The 19,211-nt window shown below is 46.6% G+C and overlaps 1 protein-coding gene across 1 annotated transcript in view; it reads left to right on the forward strand.

The window, feature by feature from the left end:
• The window catches only part of kcnh8 (potassium voltage-gated channel, subfamily H (eag-related), member 8), an 84,714-nt gene that overhangs the window by 45,852 nt on the left and 19,651 nt on the right, over positions 1–19,211 (forward strand). The window contains exons 8-12 of the mRNA XM_030788634.1: positions 2,905–3,117; positions 3,847–4,046; positions 14,310–14,559; positions 15,509–15,723; positions 17,537–17,610. Of these exons, the coding sequence (XP_030644494.1) occupies positions 2,905–3,117; positions 3,847–4,046; positions 14,310–14,559; positions 15,509–15,723; positions 17,537–17,610 (952 nt within the window). The remainder of the gene's footprint in view (positions 1–2,904; positions 3,118–3,846; positions 4,047–14,309; positions 14,560–15,508; positions 15,724–17,536; positions 17,611–19,211) is intronic.

The raw sequence follows: 19,211 nt of genomic DNA on the forward strand, positions 1-19,211 counted from the left end.
ATTGTTTGGTGAACTGGGATGTTTGGATGCTGTCGCCCCCCCACTTTAACATGTTCACTCAGGTTTGTTGACTGTGGAGTGGGTGGCCGCCTTGTGTCCCAGAGTGCCATCATGTCCATATTACCTTCTAGCTCTCCCTTTTAGCTATGCTGTACTAGTTAGTCTTGCTGGAGTCCCTGCCTGCACTTGGCACACGATGTACATTTTCCCTTAACCATTATGTGGAAATGAACATCTAGCAATGTGCCTCTCTCTCTCTCTCTCTCTCTCTCTCTCTCTCTCCCTCTCTCTCTCTCTCTCTCTCTCTCTCTCTGTCGAGCCACACATGCTACTCCTGAGACACCAGTGATCCTGACTCCTCCCGCCCTCTGGACTGATCCATCCTGGTGTTATCATCTTCCATCCCCCGTCAGCCTCCTGTCTACATCACCATCCCCTTTGTTCATGCCCCAATTTACTTTCAGCTGTAACTGCCCACGTGGTCGGCACCTATTGCACACCTGTCTGACTAAGGAGGGGTCTCCTCTCTCTGTGGTCCTCCTCAAGATTTCTCCCATTTTCCCATTTCCCTCTTGGGTTTTTGGGGAGTTTTTTCTTGCCCGCCATGAGGATTAAGTCAGGGGGTGCGGTCATATTTTGATTTGACTGTTGTGGCCTCTAAAGCCCTTTGAGACTGTAAACAGTGATATTGGGCTCTAAATAAACTTGAACTTGAACTTGAACTCATATACAAACCCACCTCCTCATGTCTTACACTCATATACAAACCCACCTCCTCATGTCCCCCAACCCCACATACAAACCCATCTCCTCATGTCCTACACTCATATACAAACCCACCTCCTCATGTCCTTCACTCATATACAAACCCACCTCCTCATGTCCTACACTCATATACAAACCCACCTGCTCATGTCCTACACTCATATACAAACCCACCTCCTCATGTCTTACACTCATATAGAAACCCACTTCCTCATGTCCTACACTCATATACAAACCCACCTCCTCATGTCCTACACTCATATACAAACCCACCTCCTCATGTCCTACACTCATACAAACCCACCTGCTCATGTCTTACACTCATATACAAACCCACCTCCTCATGTCCTACACTCATATACAAACCCACCTCCTCATGTCCTACACTCATATACAAACCCACCTCCTCATGTCCTCCACTCACATACACTTACTCTCCCAAATCGTATTGCAATGTATGTAGTGACGTCTAAGAATATCAGATGACTGTATAGGCCATTTGTCTTTTTAGTCTCTCTTTACTTCTTATAGACTTCAGTACTTAATGGTAGTGACTTGGAAGTCATGGAAGTGATTTTTATGTTCAAGTCCATGTTCAGTTTTATTTGTATATTGCTTTTTACAATCAAACTTGTCTCAAAGCAGCGATCAGTGATCTGTGTCTAAACCCCCCAGTGAGCAAGCCCAAGGCAACAGTGGCAAGGAAAAACTCCCTAATGGAGTACGAGGAAGAAACCTTGGGAGGAACTAAGACTTGGCAGGGGGAGCCCATCCTCCTCTGGCCAGCACTTAAAATAGACATTCACAGTGCAAAAAAAAAAAAGTCTTTCTTTTTGTATATAAATTTTAAGTTTTACACTTAAAGATGGCATCAATCAAGTCATGAAAGGCTCTGAATGTATTTTTGGGCTGTCCATATGGTGCGACAGCATCCAAACATTCCAGTTCACCAAACACACTATGCCTGAAGACCCTCCAGATCTGCTCCTTTACCATATAAAAAGCTATTAACAAAAGGCTTGACTAAACAAATATGTTTTCAGCTTAGACTTAAACATTGAGACTGTGTCTGAGTCTCGAACACTAATTTGGAGGCAGTTCCATAACTGTGGGGCCTTATAAGAGAAGGCTCTGCCCCCTGCTGTAGCCTTCACAATACGTGGTACCAGTAAATGGCCTGCACCCTCAGATCTAAGTAGGCGTGGTGGATCATAAACGGCCAGAGGTTATCTCAGGAATTGTGGTGCGAGACCATTTAGTACTTCATAGGTCAACAGGAGTATTTTATAATCAATGAGAAATTTGACTGGGAGCCCGTGCAGTGTGGACAGGATAGGGGTGATGTGATCACATCTTCTGGTTCTAGTAAGGACTCGTGTTCTACTCGTTCTACTGGAACATCCAGACAGTAAGGCAGAGAAAACAGTTCATGCAGGAACCCTGACATTATGTCCAGGTGTTTGTGTGACGCCTAGATTATCATTATAAATAACTGAGACGTCTCTTCCTCTTCCTGCCAGTTAGACATAACTGGTATATTAACTGTATCTGGGAGGACTAGCTTCATTTAATGCTACATACTTATTTGGTTTGATCCACGTTTCTGTTAAACATCAAAACTGATTAAAACTGCTCACTAAACTCCTGATCAGTAATAATTTCATTAACATTTAGATTTAACAGTCCTAGCTTTAGATCAAAGGTGCTGGCTGTACATTCAGTGTGATCTAATTTTATGTTTGTTAGGTTACTAAAACAAACTCTCTGAACATTTGTACATTTTCGTATAGCTCAGGGAACAGACACTGTCTCAGTATATTGGAACCTGAGTGACGACTAGCGGACAGTCGGTTTAGCCTGTTTGTCTGCTCCCTGGCCTTGGCACTGGATTGTCACAGATTAATTATGCCTGTTCTGAGACTATGGGTTATGCTGCACAAGTGGGATAGATGCCCTCAACACTACTCCAGTTATCTATAAAGCCCACATTGTTTTTGGAGCACCACCTGGACATCCAGCAGTTCAACAACCATATCCTGCTGTAAGCTACATTATGTGCATGTATCTACCTGTGTGTGTGTGTGTGTGTGTGTGTACATGTCTGTCTGTCGGTCCATCTGTCTTTTCTGTCTGTCCCAGGCTGGCTGCATGAGTTGGGGAAGCGTTTAGAGTCTCCGTATGAAGGTGTGGGTGTGGTTAATGGCTCGACGAGCAGCGGGCCTTCTCTCAGGAGTATTTACATTGCTTCACTCTACTTCACCCTGAGCAGTCTGACCAGCGTTGGCTTTGGCAACGTCTCCGCAAATACAGATGCTGAGAAGATCTTCTCTATCTGCACCATGCTTATCGGAGGTACTGTATTCTGTGTGTGTGTGTGTGTTCATGTGTGTGGATATGAAATCTGTCTCTCTCTATATAGTACCTCGTTCTCTCCTGTTTCTCTCTCTGACTTTGTCTTTCTCTTTTGCTGAGCCTTGTTTTTACTGGGCTGGCGTTTTGCTTGTGTGGGTGTGTCCAGTTTGAATGAGTGTGTCTTGTTTGTCTGGGTTCGTCCAATTAAATGGATTTAATGCGAGTGACGACATCTGTTGGTAGGTATTAAGTATTCATGGTTTTATTAAGTATTCATGAGCTGTATTCTGTGAAATGTCCTTTCCAGCCTTAGGGCCACACACACACACGCACACACACACACACACACCACAAACAAATACATACAGACACACACACACATACACACACACACAAATTACAAACAGAGCTACATGTGAACTGCAGCAACATATACAGCAAACACGCTAATTATGCAACTGCAACAACAAGAACAACAGGACCACAGAGGACAACAAAGGGAAAAAGCTACTGAAGATCTGTTTCAGCATTATCTGCTGTCACTATGTTCAGAATTACCCATCAATGTGCATGTCATCTGTATAGTTTTTATGTGCATGTCACAGAAATCTGTCACCTTACAACTATTTAGTATCATATAAACAACATTTTGCAAACCAGACACAGATCCTGAATCAACTTTATTTTTGTGTGTGTTTGTTTGTGTGTGTGTGTGTGTGTGTGTTTCAGCGCTGATGCACGCTCTGGTTTTTGGTAACGTCACAGCCATTATCCAGCGGATGTATTCGCGTTGGTCCCTTTATCACACACGCACTAAAGACCTGAAAGACTTCATCAGAGTCCACCACCTACCCCAGTCACTCAAACAGCGTATGCTAGAGTATTTCCAGACTACCTGGTCTGTCAACAATGGCATTGACTCCAATGAGGTAACTCATTATCTTCCACTCAACCACTCTTATGATCACTCTCAACCCACTAAACTCACTACAATAGCTCAATCTCTTTCAACCCACAATAATTACTCAACCACTCTCAGCCCACTAAACCCACTACAGTAAAACAAATATGCTCAACCTACTAAACGCACTATAGTAACACAAACATGCTCAAGACACTAAACCCACTACAATTACTCAGCCACTCTCAACCCACTACAATAACTCAATCTCTCTCAACACTAAACCCACTACAATTACTCAGCCACTCTCAACCCACTACAATAACTCAATCTCTCTCAACACTAAACCCACTACAATTACTCAGCCACTCTCAACCCACTACAATAACTCAATCTCTCTCAACACTAAACCCACTACAATTACTCAGCCACTCTCAACCCACTAAACCCACTACAATTACTCAATCTCTCTCAACCCACTACAATAACTCAATCTCTCTCAACACTAAACCCACTACAATTACTCAATCTCTCTCAACACTAAACCCACTACAATTACTCAGCCACTCTCAACCCACTACAATAACTCAATCTCTCTCAACACTAAACCCACTACAATTACTCAATCTCTCTCAACACTAAACCCACTACAATTACTCAGCCACTCTCAACCCACTACAATAACTCAATCTCTCTCAACACTAAACCCACTACAATTACTCAGCCACTCTCAACCCACTACAATAACTCAATCTCTCTCAACACTAAACCCACTACAATTACTCAGCCACTCTCAACCCAGTAAACCCATGGCAGTTACACAAACACTTTCAAACCACTAAACCCACTACAATTACCCAAGCACTCTCAACCCACTAAACCCACTAAAATGATAAAACACTCTCGATCCACTGAACCCACTATAGTGAATCACAATGTAATGAGATTCTAAAGAGATTTACTGTAAGATCATCTGTTAAGGATGTAGTGTTTGTTAATGGGGTGAGTTATCCGTTTCATGACAGAGAGATGGGTTAAGTTTTATTGAGGAAGACAGGCTTGAATAACATGCAAGAGAGACTGAGACTTTTGACTTCAGCCCTCCCTCACTACTGGGTCCAGATGTGCCTTGTGTCTGTTAGGCCCCATGCACAGCCCTGTATTGGGGATCTCCTGTCCACTTTCCTAGGTGGCATTTATACAAGGGCCACATACAGGCCCAGGAGATGGGCCTGACCCAAAGAGGTCCTACCATCACGACTCTCTCGCTCTTTACAAGGACTGTGAGGGTAACACACACACAAAAACCCCTCTGTACATGTCCTTCTTGGATGTTGCATTAACTACTCTAAGCTTTGGTGTCTCTGGGATCATGGGCTTGCACCCCCCTTAATCCAGCGCAGAGTTTCACTGGCTCTACAGTACCACTGACCATGCTGCTCATTGATGTCACTTCCTAGCCGTGTGCTGCTGTTTCGCATGTAGCCGCTACGTGCTTACAGCAAAATATTGACACACAAACGAGAAAGATTCTATTCATTGAACTTCTTCTGTTTATATTAAAATATGTCTCTGTTATCTCAGTGTGATCGCTGTTTATCACTGAATAAGAAGATTTTAGAACTTGAAAGCCTGATTATCAACCTTCAGTCCATCAGGGAGGATGAGAGATTTTTAGACTCGTTCCATGTAGCATCCCAAAACACTGAAGCCTTCCGCTTGGAAATGTCCACCCACTGGCCCCCCTCTACTGCTGAAACCGGTGAGCAATGCCATCTGACGACCTTGTCCAATGGCGAAGTTCGCACTACCATAGTGGATTGCCCAAGAGAAGCCCCACCGCAGCTCCCCCACCGCCCGAGAGAAGCCCCGCCGCACCTCCCCCACCGCCCAAGAGAAGCCCCGCCGCACCTCCCCCACCGCCCAAGAGAAGCCCCGCCGCACCTCCCCCACCACCCAAGAGAAGCCCCGCCGCACCTTCCCCACCACCCAAGAGAAGCCCCGCCGCACCTCCCCCACCACCCAAGAGAAACCCCGCCGCACCTCCCCCACCGCCCGAGAGAAACCCCGCCGCACCTCCCTCACCGCCCGAGAGAAACCCCGCCGCACCTCCCTCACCGCCCGAGAGAAACCCCGCCGCACCTCCCCCACCACCCAAGAGAAGCCCCACCGCACCTCCCCCACCGCCCGAGAGAAGCCCCGCCGCACCTCCCCCACCACCCAAGAGAAGCCCCGCCGCACCTCCCCCACTGCCCGAGAGAAGCCCCGCCGCACCTCCCTCACCACCCAAGAGAAACCCCGCCGCACCTCCCCCACCACCCAAGAGAAACCCCGCCGCACCTCCCCCACCGCCCGAGAGAAACCCCGCCGCACCTCCCTCACCGCCCGAGAGAAACCCCGCCGCACCTCCCTCACCGCCCGAGAGAAACCCCGCCGCACCTCCCCCACCACCCAAGAGAAGCCCCACCGCACCTCCCCCACCGCCTGAGAGAAGCCCCGCCGCACCTCCCCCACCACCCAAGAGAAGCCCCGCCGCACCTCCCCCACCGCCCGAGAGAAGCCCCGCCGCACCTCCCCCACCACCCAAGAGAAGCCCCGCCGCAGCTCCCCCACCACCCAAGAGAAACCCCGCCGCACCTCCCCCACTGCCCGAGAGAAGCCCCGCTGCACCTCCCCCACTGCCCGAGAGAAGCCCCGCCGCACCTCCCCCACCGCCCGAGAGAAGCCCCGCCGCAGCTCCCCCACCACCCAAGAGAAGCCCCGCCGCACCTCCCCCACTGCCCGAGAGAAGCCCTGCTGCACCTCCAACACAGGCCCCCACTACACTCTTATTGTCGACTCATCCATGGTGCGGCACCTTGACCTTCCAACAGTCGAGACAGTCTGCCATCTGGGAGCACTTGTTTCACACATCAACTCATCCATCCCATCCATAGTTAAGGATCACCTGACCGCATCTACAGTCACCACCCATATTGGATCTAATGACATCAAACTCCAGCAGACTCAAAAACTGGAGGCAAATTTCAAAACCCTCATAAACACACTACTTGACTCTGGGAAACATTGTCTCCGGTCCCATGCCGTCGGCCTGTTTTGGAGACATGAACTTCAGTCGCATTCGCCAGTTACACGTCTGGCTGAAAGGCTACTGTAGTGCATTAAATATACCATTTGTAGATAACTTCGCAAGCTTCTGGAAAAGACATGATCAGAGGTAGACAAAGTACATAACTCCATTACTTGAGTCAAAGTATAGATACTCCTGGTCAAATATTACTCCAATACAAGTGAAAGTTTTTCAGTCAAATTTTTACTTGAGTTGAAGGACTGGAGCACTTGCTTTTAAAGATACTTAAGTATTCAAAAGTACATTTTCTTTTTAATGTCAAAACCAGAAACAATCGATATTTCGCTAGGGAACAAAAACGAAACCAGAAACGTTATATTTTTTAATGTTTTGGAACAGAAAAATTTATTTGAAATAATGGTAACCTGTTAATAACGCTATTTTTTCGTTCTTTCGTTCGACCAGGCATGAACAACCCATGTCTTCAGTCGTGCACACAGAAAAAGCCTAAATGTATAAAAGTTTGAGTTTCGCTTCGCTGATCACGCGCTTCCGTGCTTGTGACATTAGTGATAGATTTTACTCGATCAATAGACATTTTTATACCGTCCAAGAGAGGCTACATACTGTCATGTCACACAGCCCTGCATGGGACATTATAAATCGGTATTTCATTTGGTTCTTACTGGTTCGGGAACGATCATTTTAAGGTGGAATGCAAAACCAGAAGCGTTACAATACTGAATGTGATCAGAATGAACCGATTGCAAAAAAATTCTGGTTCGAAGCCCTGCTGTCAAGCCTCATGGATTATCAACATTTCTCATGATACCGAATCTCACGGATCTCACTAACTCGCACGGAATTTCACACAAAATAGCATAGAATAACAATTACGAGTCCAATAGACTGGTGCGCAGTACCAGTGACAGACTGCCATGTTTGCACTGTGCGGCTCACTGCATCTGCGTCGCAGTTACGATGTTTCAATACACACTCTGTAAGCGCCTTCATCACTGAACAACTTCTTATCTGTATGGGGCGAAGATCGACCTGTTTGCGAAATTCCACGCAGATGTAGCGATATGGTTGCACGCGTATCCCCTGCCAACCTACGTGCATCCATACTCCCCTAGACACTCTTTTCTCTCTCCTTAATTGCTTTGTCTGAGCTGGCCGTAGCTATATAAATTAATGAATAAATTGTTTGGATGAAAAGTGTGGTTTTCTTGTTCTGTAAGTAGGCAAATCACATTGTGTACTAAAAATCCATTAATGCATCTAGCCATTCAGTAAATTAATCTTAAATCTATCTATCTATCTATCTATCTACACGAACACAGACACACAGTCACACACATATGTGTGTGTATATATATATATATATATATATATATATATATATTAACCTGATGGCCTTTTTGCCCTAGCATGTGGCCTTAGTGCCCTTAAAAAAATTGCCCCAACAAAGGCCAAGTGGCCTCGCCCTTAAAATGACAAAAATTCCAGGCCTGGTGTCAACACATTATTGTATTGTTGCCACGATGCATTTACAGAACCTAATGAATATGCTACAGCCTATAGAAACACAGCTGAATCGACAAAAGGACAACCACTGTCGTTTTCATTTTTTTTTACATGGGACAAGCATTGATAATGTTTTAGTGTCCGACATTTCTGTCCATGATCATTACTGTCTGCTCTTTGATGCTCTGTTAAATATGTCTCATAACAAAAGAGAATTCATAATTCAAAAATGGTACTTAGATGCCACTGCAGAGCAAAATTTTTCTGAACTTACAGACTCTTTTGATTTATGTAATGCACACTGTTTGTTAAATGAAACTCTGTAAGATTGTAAGACAGAGTAAACTGTCAACTTGCTGTCTTGACCTTGTCCACACTAAATTCTTAAATGTCTTTAATAGTGTCTCCACAACTGTTCTAAAAATACCTGACACATCTCTTGAGACTGGTATATTCCCCAATGCATTTGAAACCGCTGTTCTGAAACCATTATAAGTCATAAGAAAAATAACACACGACTCAGTTCATCTCACTTGAATCTTCCCATTTAATTCTGTGAACACAATTATCTACTATACTTTTTGTGGATAGTACAATTTGTCTCCCAGTAACTCAGGGTGGTGCCTTTTGAGATGAGCACTGAAGTTGGTCGTATTTCCCGAGTGTTTGATTTGCACTATTTGCAAATGGTATGTTGCATGTCAAGCACATTGTCTGCTGTATTCTGGAGGCCGAAATAAAGCCACACTCTCGACTTGAATGCAGATGATGCGTTACGTATAGGAATCTCTGCAGCCATCTTGGCGACTCTGACTTCCTTTCCAATTTCCGCTGTGATGCAAGAGAAGAACGAGGTCTTGCACTATCTTGTGAACCTCAGAGGCAATGTTATCAGAGTAGATGTATGTACCAAAATAAAAGTATATTAAATAACTTTTAAAAAATTGTAAAATAATATTAAATAAACAAATACTGATACTTGGCACTGCTGTATCAATATAATATCGTGCCAAAAATATCGCGATACTACAATGTACAGTCGCGCCTCTGTATCTGCAGTGGATTGGTTCCAGGACTTCCTGCAGATACCAAAAACCACGGATGCTAAAGTCCCTTAAAATAGTGTAGTATTTGGATACAACCTATGCACATCCTCCCATATACTTTAAATCATCTCTAGATTACTTATAATACCTAATACAGTGCAAATGATATATAAATATTGTTATATTGTTTTGGAAATTATGACATGAAAAAAAGTCTGTGTATGTTCAGTACAGACGCAACCTTCGTAGGCCTAACTACATACACATCGGCAACAATGTAACATTTTCTTTCATTCCACACTTACAGATTGCTTTCGCTTAATGACCTGAAAGAAAAATACATAGAATAAAACACAGAATATTTAAAATACAAGTACATATAGAAATTGTAATTATAAATAAAATTCTTTTGAAACACAAGCAGCAAACAAATGGGATGCGAGGCGAACAATGCACAAACGACGAGTGCTGGAGAGAGACTGAGGGTCTGTGAGATGACTGGAGAGAGACAGAGGGTCTGTGAGATGACTGGAGAGAGACTGAGGGTCTGTGAGATGACTGGAGAGAGACTGAGGGTCTGTGAGATGACTGGAGAGAGACTGAGGGTCTGTGAGATGACTGGAGAGAGACAGAGAGTCTGTGAGATGACTGGGGAGAGACTGAGGGTCTGTGAGATGACTGGAGAGAGACAGAGGGTCTGTGAGATGACTGGAGAGAGACTGAGGGTCTGTGAGATGACTGGAGAGAGACAGAGGGTCTGTGAGATGACTGGAGAGAGACAGAGGGTCTGTGAGATGACTGGAGGCCACAGCAGTGCATGCCTACAGATAACTTCATTCCCATGGATTCAGTCTAGTGTTTGGCGTGGCAAATTCAAGTTTTGCTTTTTGGAACCTTCTGGAATTTTTTTCCCCCCAAATATTTTCGATCCACGTTTGGTTAAAACCGCGGATGTGGAACCCGCAGATAAGGAGGACCGACTGTGTTGATCTTTTCTCCCATCTCTATTAGAAACAGATTTTCCCTGATAGACCTCTCCTTAACACAACATGGCTGGTCTTTGTAAATTATAAAAGACATATTTCCATTGGATCTATTGGCAAGACATTTTGAATCAACTTTATAATCTGCTCACAGGGGGGCCAATGGCCTCCACTGGAGGTAGAGATCCACAGAGATCCCCTTTCCTGGGTGATAAGGAGAGAACAGCTCTCTTATAGTTAGGGGGGAGTGATTTAGTCCTCATGCAGTCCTGAAACAAAGTGTTGACCAGATGTCCCCCAAAACTCCTCGTAGAATTCAGCCGGGAGTCCATCAGTACCTGGGTCTTGTCCAGTTGACAACCGTTCTACCACCCCTCCATTGTCTGCTGGGTCGTGATTGGTTGGTCTGAGGTTTTTCTGTGTATTGGTGCTGACTTTTGGAGCCCTTGCAGTAGCTCTGCAGATATGATTGGTCAGCAGCATGTAGTTCAGAGTAAAACCTTCCTGCAATCCTGTGCATTTCAGTTGAATTAGAGGTCTCACAGCCATCATTAGACTTCTCTTTCCAGAATAAAGAAAATACGTAGTTGGACTGTCCACATCTCTCAAAATGGAAAAAGGTATGTTTACTGAAGCCTCAGTTGCCCTGCCCTCTCTGATAGGACAGAGGGGATGTCCTCTCCAATTCTATCTAATGTCAAATTTTAGGGTGCAATTCCAGTCCCCACTAATTATAATTCCACATCTTTTATTAGTGTCTTTAAAATTTGATACATGTTGAAAAGCTGAACTCACTCTGGTCTGGGCAAGGGGTGGCAAAGAGAGGGAGTGAGATTACCCTCATATTCTTTATGCCACCATACAGATAGAAGGAAATCTGCCCTTGTGTGTATGCTCTCACATACACTCCGCCCCACTGCTCCTCTCTCACATACACTCCGCCCCACTGCTCCGCCCCACTGCTCCTCTCTCACATACACTCCGCCCCACTGTTCCTCTCTCACATAGGCTCCGCCCCATTGTTCCTCTCTCACATAGGCTCCGCTCCACTGCTCCTCTCTCACATACACTCCGCCCCACTGCTCCTCTCTCACATACACTCCGCCCCACTGCTCCTCTCTCACATACACTCCGCCCCACTGTTCCTCTCTCACATAGGCTCCGCCCCACTGTTCCTCTCTCACATACACTCCGCCCCACTGTTCCTCTCTCACATACACTCCGCCCCACTGCTCCTCTCTCACATAGGCTCCTCCCCACTGTTCCTCTCTCACATAGGCTCCGCCCCACTGTTCCTCTCTCACATACGCTCCGCCCCACTGTTCCTCTCTCACATACACTCCGCCCCACTGTTCCTCTCTCACATAGGCTCCGCCCCATTGTTCCTCTCTCACATAGGCTCCGCTCCACTGTTCCTCTCTCACATACACTCCGCCCCACTGTTCCTCTCTCACATAGGCTCCGCCCCACTGTTCCTCTCTCACATACACTCCGCCCCACTGTTCCTCTCTCACATAGGCTCCGCCCCACTGCTCCTCTCTCACATACACTCCGCCCCACTGCTCCTCTCTCACATAGGCTCCGCCCCACTGCTCCTCTCTCACATACACTCCGCCCCACTGCTCCTCTCTCACATACACTCCGCCCCACTGCTCCTCTCTCACATACACTCCGCCCCACTGTTCCTCTCTCACATAGGCTCCGCCCCACTGTTCCTCTCTCACATAGGCTCCGCTCCACTGCTCCTCTCTCACATACACTCCGCCCCACTGCTCCTCTCTCACATACACTCCGCCCCACTGTTCCTCTCTCACATACACTCCGCCCCACTGTTCCTCTCTCACATAGGCTCCGCCCCACTGTTCCTCTCTCACATAGGCTCCGCTCCACTGCTCCTCTCTCACATACACTCCGCCCCACTGCTCCTCTCTCACATACACTCCGCCCCACTGTTCCTCTCTCACATAGGCTCCGCTCCACTGCTCCTCTCTCACATAGGCTCCGCCCCACTGCTCCTCTCTCACATAGGCTCCGCTCCACTGTTCCTCTCTCACATACACTCCGCCCCACTGTTCCTCTCTCACATACACTCCGCCCCACTGTTCCTCTCTCACATACACTCCGCCCCACTGCTCCTCTCTCACATAGGCTCCGCCCCACTGTTCCTCTCTCACATAGGCTCCGCTCCACTGTTCCTCTCTCACATAGGCTCCGCCCCACTGTTCCTCTCTCACATACACTCCGCCCCACTGCTCCTCTCTCACACAGGCTCCGCCCCACTGCTCCTCTCTCACATAGGCTCCGCCCCACTGTTCCTCTCTCACATACACTCCGCCCCACTGTTCCTCTCTCACATACACTCCGCCCCACTGTTCCTCTCTCACATAGGCTCCGCTCCACTGTTCCTCTCTCACATACACTCCGCCCCACTGTTCCTCTCTCACATAGGCTCCGCTCCACTGCTCCTCTCTCACATACACTCTGCCCCACTGCTCCGCCCCACTGCTCCTCTCTCACATAGGCTCCGCCCCACTGTTCCTCTCTCACATAGGCTCCGCTCCACTGCTCCTCTCTCACATACACTCCGCCCCACTGTTCCTCTCTCACATAGGCTCGGCCCCACTGTTCCTCTCTCACATAGGCTCCGCTCCACTGCTCCTCTCTCACATACACTCCGCCCCACTGTTCCTCTCTCACATAGGCTCCGCCCCACTGTTCCTCTCTCACATAGGCTCCGCCCCACTGTTCCTCTCTCACATAGGCTCCGCTCCACTGCTCCTCTCTCACATACACTCCGCCCCACTGCTCCTCTCTCACATACACTCCGCCCCACTGTTCCTCTCTCACATAGGCTCCGCCCCACTGTTCCTCTCTCACATAGGCTCCGCCCCACTGCTCCTCTCTCACATACACTCCGCCCCACTGCTCCGCCCCACTGCTCCTCTCTCACATAGGCTCCGCCCCACTGCTCCTCTCTCACATAGGCTCCGCCCCACTGTTCCTCTCTCACATACACCCCACCCCACTGCTCCTCTCTCACATACACTCCGCCCCACTGTTCCTCTCTCACATACGCTCCGCCCCACTGCCCCGCCCCACTGCTCCTCTCTCACATACGCTCCACCCCACTGTTCCTCTCTCACATACGCTCCGCCCCACTGTTCCTCTCTCACATACGCTCCACCCCACTGCTCCTCTCTCACATACGCTCCGCCCCACTGCCCCGCCCCACTGCTCCTCTCTCACATACGCTCCGCCCCACTGTTCCTCTCTCACATACACTCCGCCCCACTGTTCCCCTCTCTCACATACGCTCCACCCCACTGTTCCTCTCTCACATACGCTCCGCCCCACTGCTCCTCTCTCACATACACTCCGCCCCACTGCTCCGCCCCACTGCTCCTCTCTCACATACGCTCCGCCCCACTGCTCCTCTCTCACATTCACTCCGCCCCACTGCTCCTCTCTCACATAGGCTCCGCCCCACTGTTCCTCTCTCACATAGGCTCCGCCCCACTGTTCCTCTCTCACATACACTCCGCCCCACTGCTCCGCCCCACTGCTCCTCTCTCACATACACTCCGCCCCACTGCTCCTCTCTCACATACACTCTAACCCTGCTTTTTTGTTTACCGTGATTTCATTCCATTTCTGTTTTTCTGTAGTTGCTGAAGGACTTTCCAGATGAGTTGCGTTCTGATATCACCATGCATTTGAACAAGGAGATCCTGGAGCTTGCTGTGTTTTCCTCACTTAGCCGTGGCTGCTTGCGTTCTCTCTCACTGCACATCAAGACATCTTTCTGTGCTCCTGGGGAGTACCTCCTCCGACAGGGAGATGCACTACAAGCCCTTTTCTTCGTTTGCTCAGGCTCCATGGAGGTGCTGAAGGATGGCATGGTGTTAGCAATCCTTGGTCAGTAACACACACAAATTCACACAAACACACATGCACACACATCCACATTTTTCACACATACACACTACACTTGAAAACTGCAGGCATCTGTCTTTTCTCAGCAATTACACTTACAAAGCAAAATCATTCTTGACTTGCAAACTACAGAATTAAATTTAAAGCTTTAATTTTAATTCCATAATAATACATATTTATGATCTCAGAATCTCATTGTTCCGTGGAGAACAGGACATGACATTTCACCAAGAAACCCAGCAACATTTGTGTTTCATACATATAATGACTCAGGCGGTGTGGTGAAGTAGACTGCCAGCTCACAGGGGCACCTGAGCTGTCAGCATTCTGATTGGTTGCTCTTCCTTTAAGAATTCACACATTCAGCAGGCCATGTGAAAACAATTCCTTTGTTCAAAATCCTACTGGCTGCCTGTGTGTGTGTGTGTGTGTGTGTGTGCATGTGTCTGTACGTGTGTGTGTGTGTGTGTGTGTGTACCTGCGTACATATCTGTATGAGTGTGTGACAAGGAGTGGAAATCAAGCATGTCTCTCTCTCTCTCTCTCTCTCTCTATTTCCCTCTCTCTCTCTCTCTCTCTCTCTCTCGCTCTCTCTCTCTCCCTCTCTCTCTCTCTCTCTCCCTCTCTCTCTCTCTCTCTCTTTCTCTCTTTCTCTCTCTCTCTCTCTCTCTCTCTCTCTCTCTTCCTGCTGACTGTGAAAGGACTTTGTGACATTGAGTTTGCGATGAAACTATAATCTTCCCCAAGTTTTACACTGCCTGTAAGCAAATAAAAAATAAGTGGTAATAAAGAATACACACACTCATAGTCTCTAAGTTAGATCTGTGTGTTTGGGAAAGGGTACTGCATAGGACAAGTTTGTACGTATTGTTTTGTGTGTGTTTGTATGATTAACCCTGGTGTGTGTGCGTGTGTGTGTGCATGTTCTCAGGGAAAGGTGATCTGATTGGAGCCAACCTGTCCATGTATGACCGTGTCATTAAGACGAATGCAGATGTGAAGGCACTCACCTACTGTGACCTGCAGTGCATTAATCTGAAGGGCCTGTATGAGGTGCTTGACCTTTACCCTGAGTACTCCCATCGCTTCGTCCAGGACATCACACATGACCTCACCTACAACCTAAGGGTGGGGCAGGAGAGCCATGTAAGACACTATAAGACTCACACACTCCTCACTCCATCACTACACCACCCACACACTCCTCACTCTATCACTACACCACCCACCCACACCTCACTCTATCACTACACCACCCACACACTCCTCACTCTATCACTACACCACCCACCCACACCTCACTCTATCACTACACCACCCACACACACCTCACTCTATCACTACACCACCCACACACACCTCACTCTATCACTACACCACCCACACACACCTCACTCTATCACTACACCACCCACACACACCTCACTCTATCACTACACCACCCACACACTCCTCACCCCATCACTACACCACCCACACACTCCTCACTCTATCACTACACCACCCATCCACACCTCACTCTATCACTACACCACCCACACACACCTCACTCTATCACTACACCACCCACCCACACCTCACTCTATCACTACGCCACCCACACACTCCTCACTCTATCACTACGTCACCCACCCACACCTCACTCTATCACTACGCCACCCACACACTCCTCACTCTATCACTACGCCACCCACCCACACCTCACTCTATCACTACGCCACCCACCCCAATGATAAAAGAACAGTTAAAATAGTAACAGGGCATGACAGAGTAGAACAGTAAGCATAACAAAGTACAGACAATCACAATTTATGCGTCAAGAGGCACAGGGTCTGTGATCCACTGACAGACAGAAAAGAGAATAATCAGCCAGGACAGTTTAATGCAAAGGATTTCTCAGAGGGCTGAGCTGAAATCCACAGACAGGATCCTTGAATGTGTGCATGGGGGGTCCAGATACTGCAGAACGTAGTGGAGTCCCATAGTTACAGTGTTGTCTGCTGACCTCTTGAATCGACATGCAAACTGTAAGGGGACCAGACATGGGTCTGCGATGGATTTAAGGTGGTAAAACACCAAGAATCCAAATGTTTTTGTGACTTTTCTGTAGCTTTTATGCACTTCTGGTTTGGGAACAGCTAATAGACTTTTGTTCTTTGAAGAGGAGAATGGAGTAGCGAGAGGTACAGGAGGAGCTAGTGGCAGAGTTATGTCAGCCACTGTAAGGGGACCCCACACATCTGGCTCATGGAGGACTCTGTGAGCTTTTGGGCAGTAACTCAGCCAGTTAAGTTCAGATTTCCATGTAAAGATCTGTTCATGAGATATCTCAAATGTTTCAAATATTCTCATTGAGTGAACATTATACAAATGCAACAAGAAATTATGTTAATTGACGAAAACAACATACATAACAACAGTAGCCAAAACACCATGGCTGCCTCATAAATATCATCAAATGAAATCCTAACAGAAGTTGTTCTCTTAAGTGTGGTTTACATTTGTTTCAAATCCATGATTACCCAATTTTGACTTTCAGAATGCTTCAGCTCCATTTTATATACAGGACTAACTAACTTCAGCAGAAACGTAATGGTTTTGAAATCATGATTTAACTGAATGGTACTAAAGCCCTTCAGAGAAAACTGAGAGAGAGAGAGAAAGGGAGAGAGAATGCTCGGAGAGGTGAGATGTAATGAAAAATTATGATGGGGGGTTCCCTCTTTCCCAGAAGAACTGAATTCATAATTACTACCATGCTGACCTACTTAATGCTTGTAGGCAGGTATCAGAGGTACTGTACACAACCCATCACAGTGATAAAGAGCTCAGCTAAAGGAAAATGCAATGGGAGGAGGGGCATAACATTCAGGAGGTGTGTGAATAGAGGGAATGTTTTTTTTATAATGAATTTTCATTTGTGTGTGTGTGTGTGTGTGTGTGTGTGTGTATCTTTCAGATCATATCCCGGATGTCTAGTAAGACTACAGCATCACAGGTGCGTAGTAGACTAGAGTTGTTGGTCATTCTCCAGTCAGCCTGCTTTGGGCTGAAGATGACTCTGGCTTATTTTCCCAATCACAACTTGCCCTTTGGCTCGCTGGCCTAATGAGGACTGCCTGCAGGGTAATGACGCCACTACAGCAGAGAGAGCGAGAGAGAGAGAGAGAGAGAAAGACAGAGAGGATGATGATGATGGTGATGATGCCAATGAGGGTGTTGTGTTCTCCCTCAGTTATCACGGTTTTGTTAATGTCCTGAGGAGATGTGGGTAGAGGGAGGTAAGAGGAAGTTTAAGGTAAGAGTTGGAAGAGAAGAGAGTGCTGTTGCACATTCAGTCACACTATAAAGAAACATCAGTTATTGAGCAGGGAAAATGACCACATTAAAGTACACACAAACGATGCTGATTAGCTGGCATATTAGTGTTTTTTTTTTAATTAATTACTATCAATAGTGATACTACAGGCACTACCCTCTGCAGGTCTGGTCAGTTCTCTGTAGGAATGACTAAGCTGTTTGACTTAGTGAGACTACATTCTCTGGTTCTTTGGGTGTAATTAACCAGAGAAACTTGGCTAATTACACCCACAGACACTTGCACAAGTCAAGTGTGCATGCGTGCGTGAGAGTTTGTGTTTTCCCTATTTTACTCTCTAAAGTTAATTTAACATCCTTGTGTGAGTAAAAGCAGTGGTCTGTATGTCAGCTCTGTATGCTCTGTGGCACTGGTTTGCTGTGTATTTGATTCTTAACTAAAATGCATCAGTCAAAGAAAGCTTAAAAAATAGCATGAATAATTTGTTGACACCTCAATATTGTCTCTTGTTGGCTTGGGTCCTTACTGTTTGGTTGACTGATAACTACCTAAAAGGCTGCAAAACATTCGGGTTAGTTTGAGCAGTTATTTGTGTTCACATCTCACGAATGGAAAAATGGGACATCCCTGATTAATCTTTTATCCTGTCCCTTCCTGTTGTGTTTCACCCAGGTTTTCACTTAGGGAATTGCCTTTCTGCTGTGTAAAAGCTTCTCAAGAAAACGTTGTTTGTCGACTAAATCACTCCTGCCCACTTTGTTTGGGATATTTCTCGGGTAGTTTGCAGTTTACTGGGTCTGCACTAATTTTCACTCACACACTCACTCATTATGTAAGCCGCTTACCCTAATTAGGGTTGTGGGGGGTGCTGGAACCTATCCCAACAACGACAATGGAATTCATCATTATAAAAATAAAGGTGCGAACAATTCTGCGGTTTAAGAAAACGTCACGAATCTGATGTAGACTTTTTCTTATGACCGTTCTCAAGAACAAATTTAAGAAAAAACTTCTGAATGAGGCCCATTGTTCTCAAGTCATTGTTTTTAAGTCTCACTGCTGGAGTCTGAGGACCTTCACCTTTTCCCCAATATTTACAGTGAATTTAAGCATTACATTTCCAGAAAAAAAAAATCAGCCCCAAATAAAAAACAAACAAACAAACAAACAAACAACAACAAAATGCAGGACTTTAATTTGCCAGAGGGACCCTACTACAAATAACCAATGCAAAAAACCCTTCGGACTGTCTCACACGGGCTTCACACAGATATTTGCCGTATGTGAACTGCGTATATTGGTCAGGGTGGGTAGA

This window comes from Chanos chanos, chromosome 12 (genome assembly GCF_902362185.1).
Source record: "Chanos chanos chromosome 12, fChaCha1.1, whole genome shotgun sequence".
Classification (NCBI taxonomy): domain Eukaryota; kingdom Metazoa; phylum Chordata; class Actinopteri; order Gonorynchiformes; family Chanidae; genus Chanos; species Chanos chanos.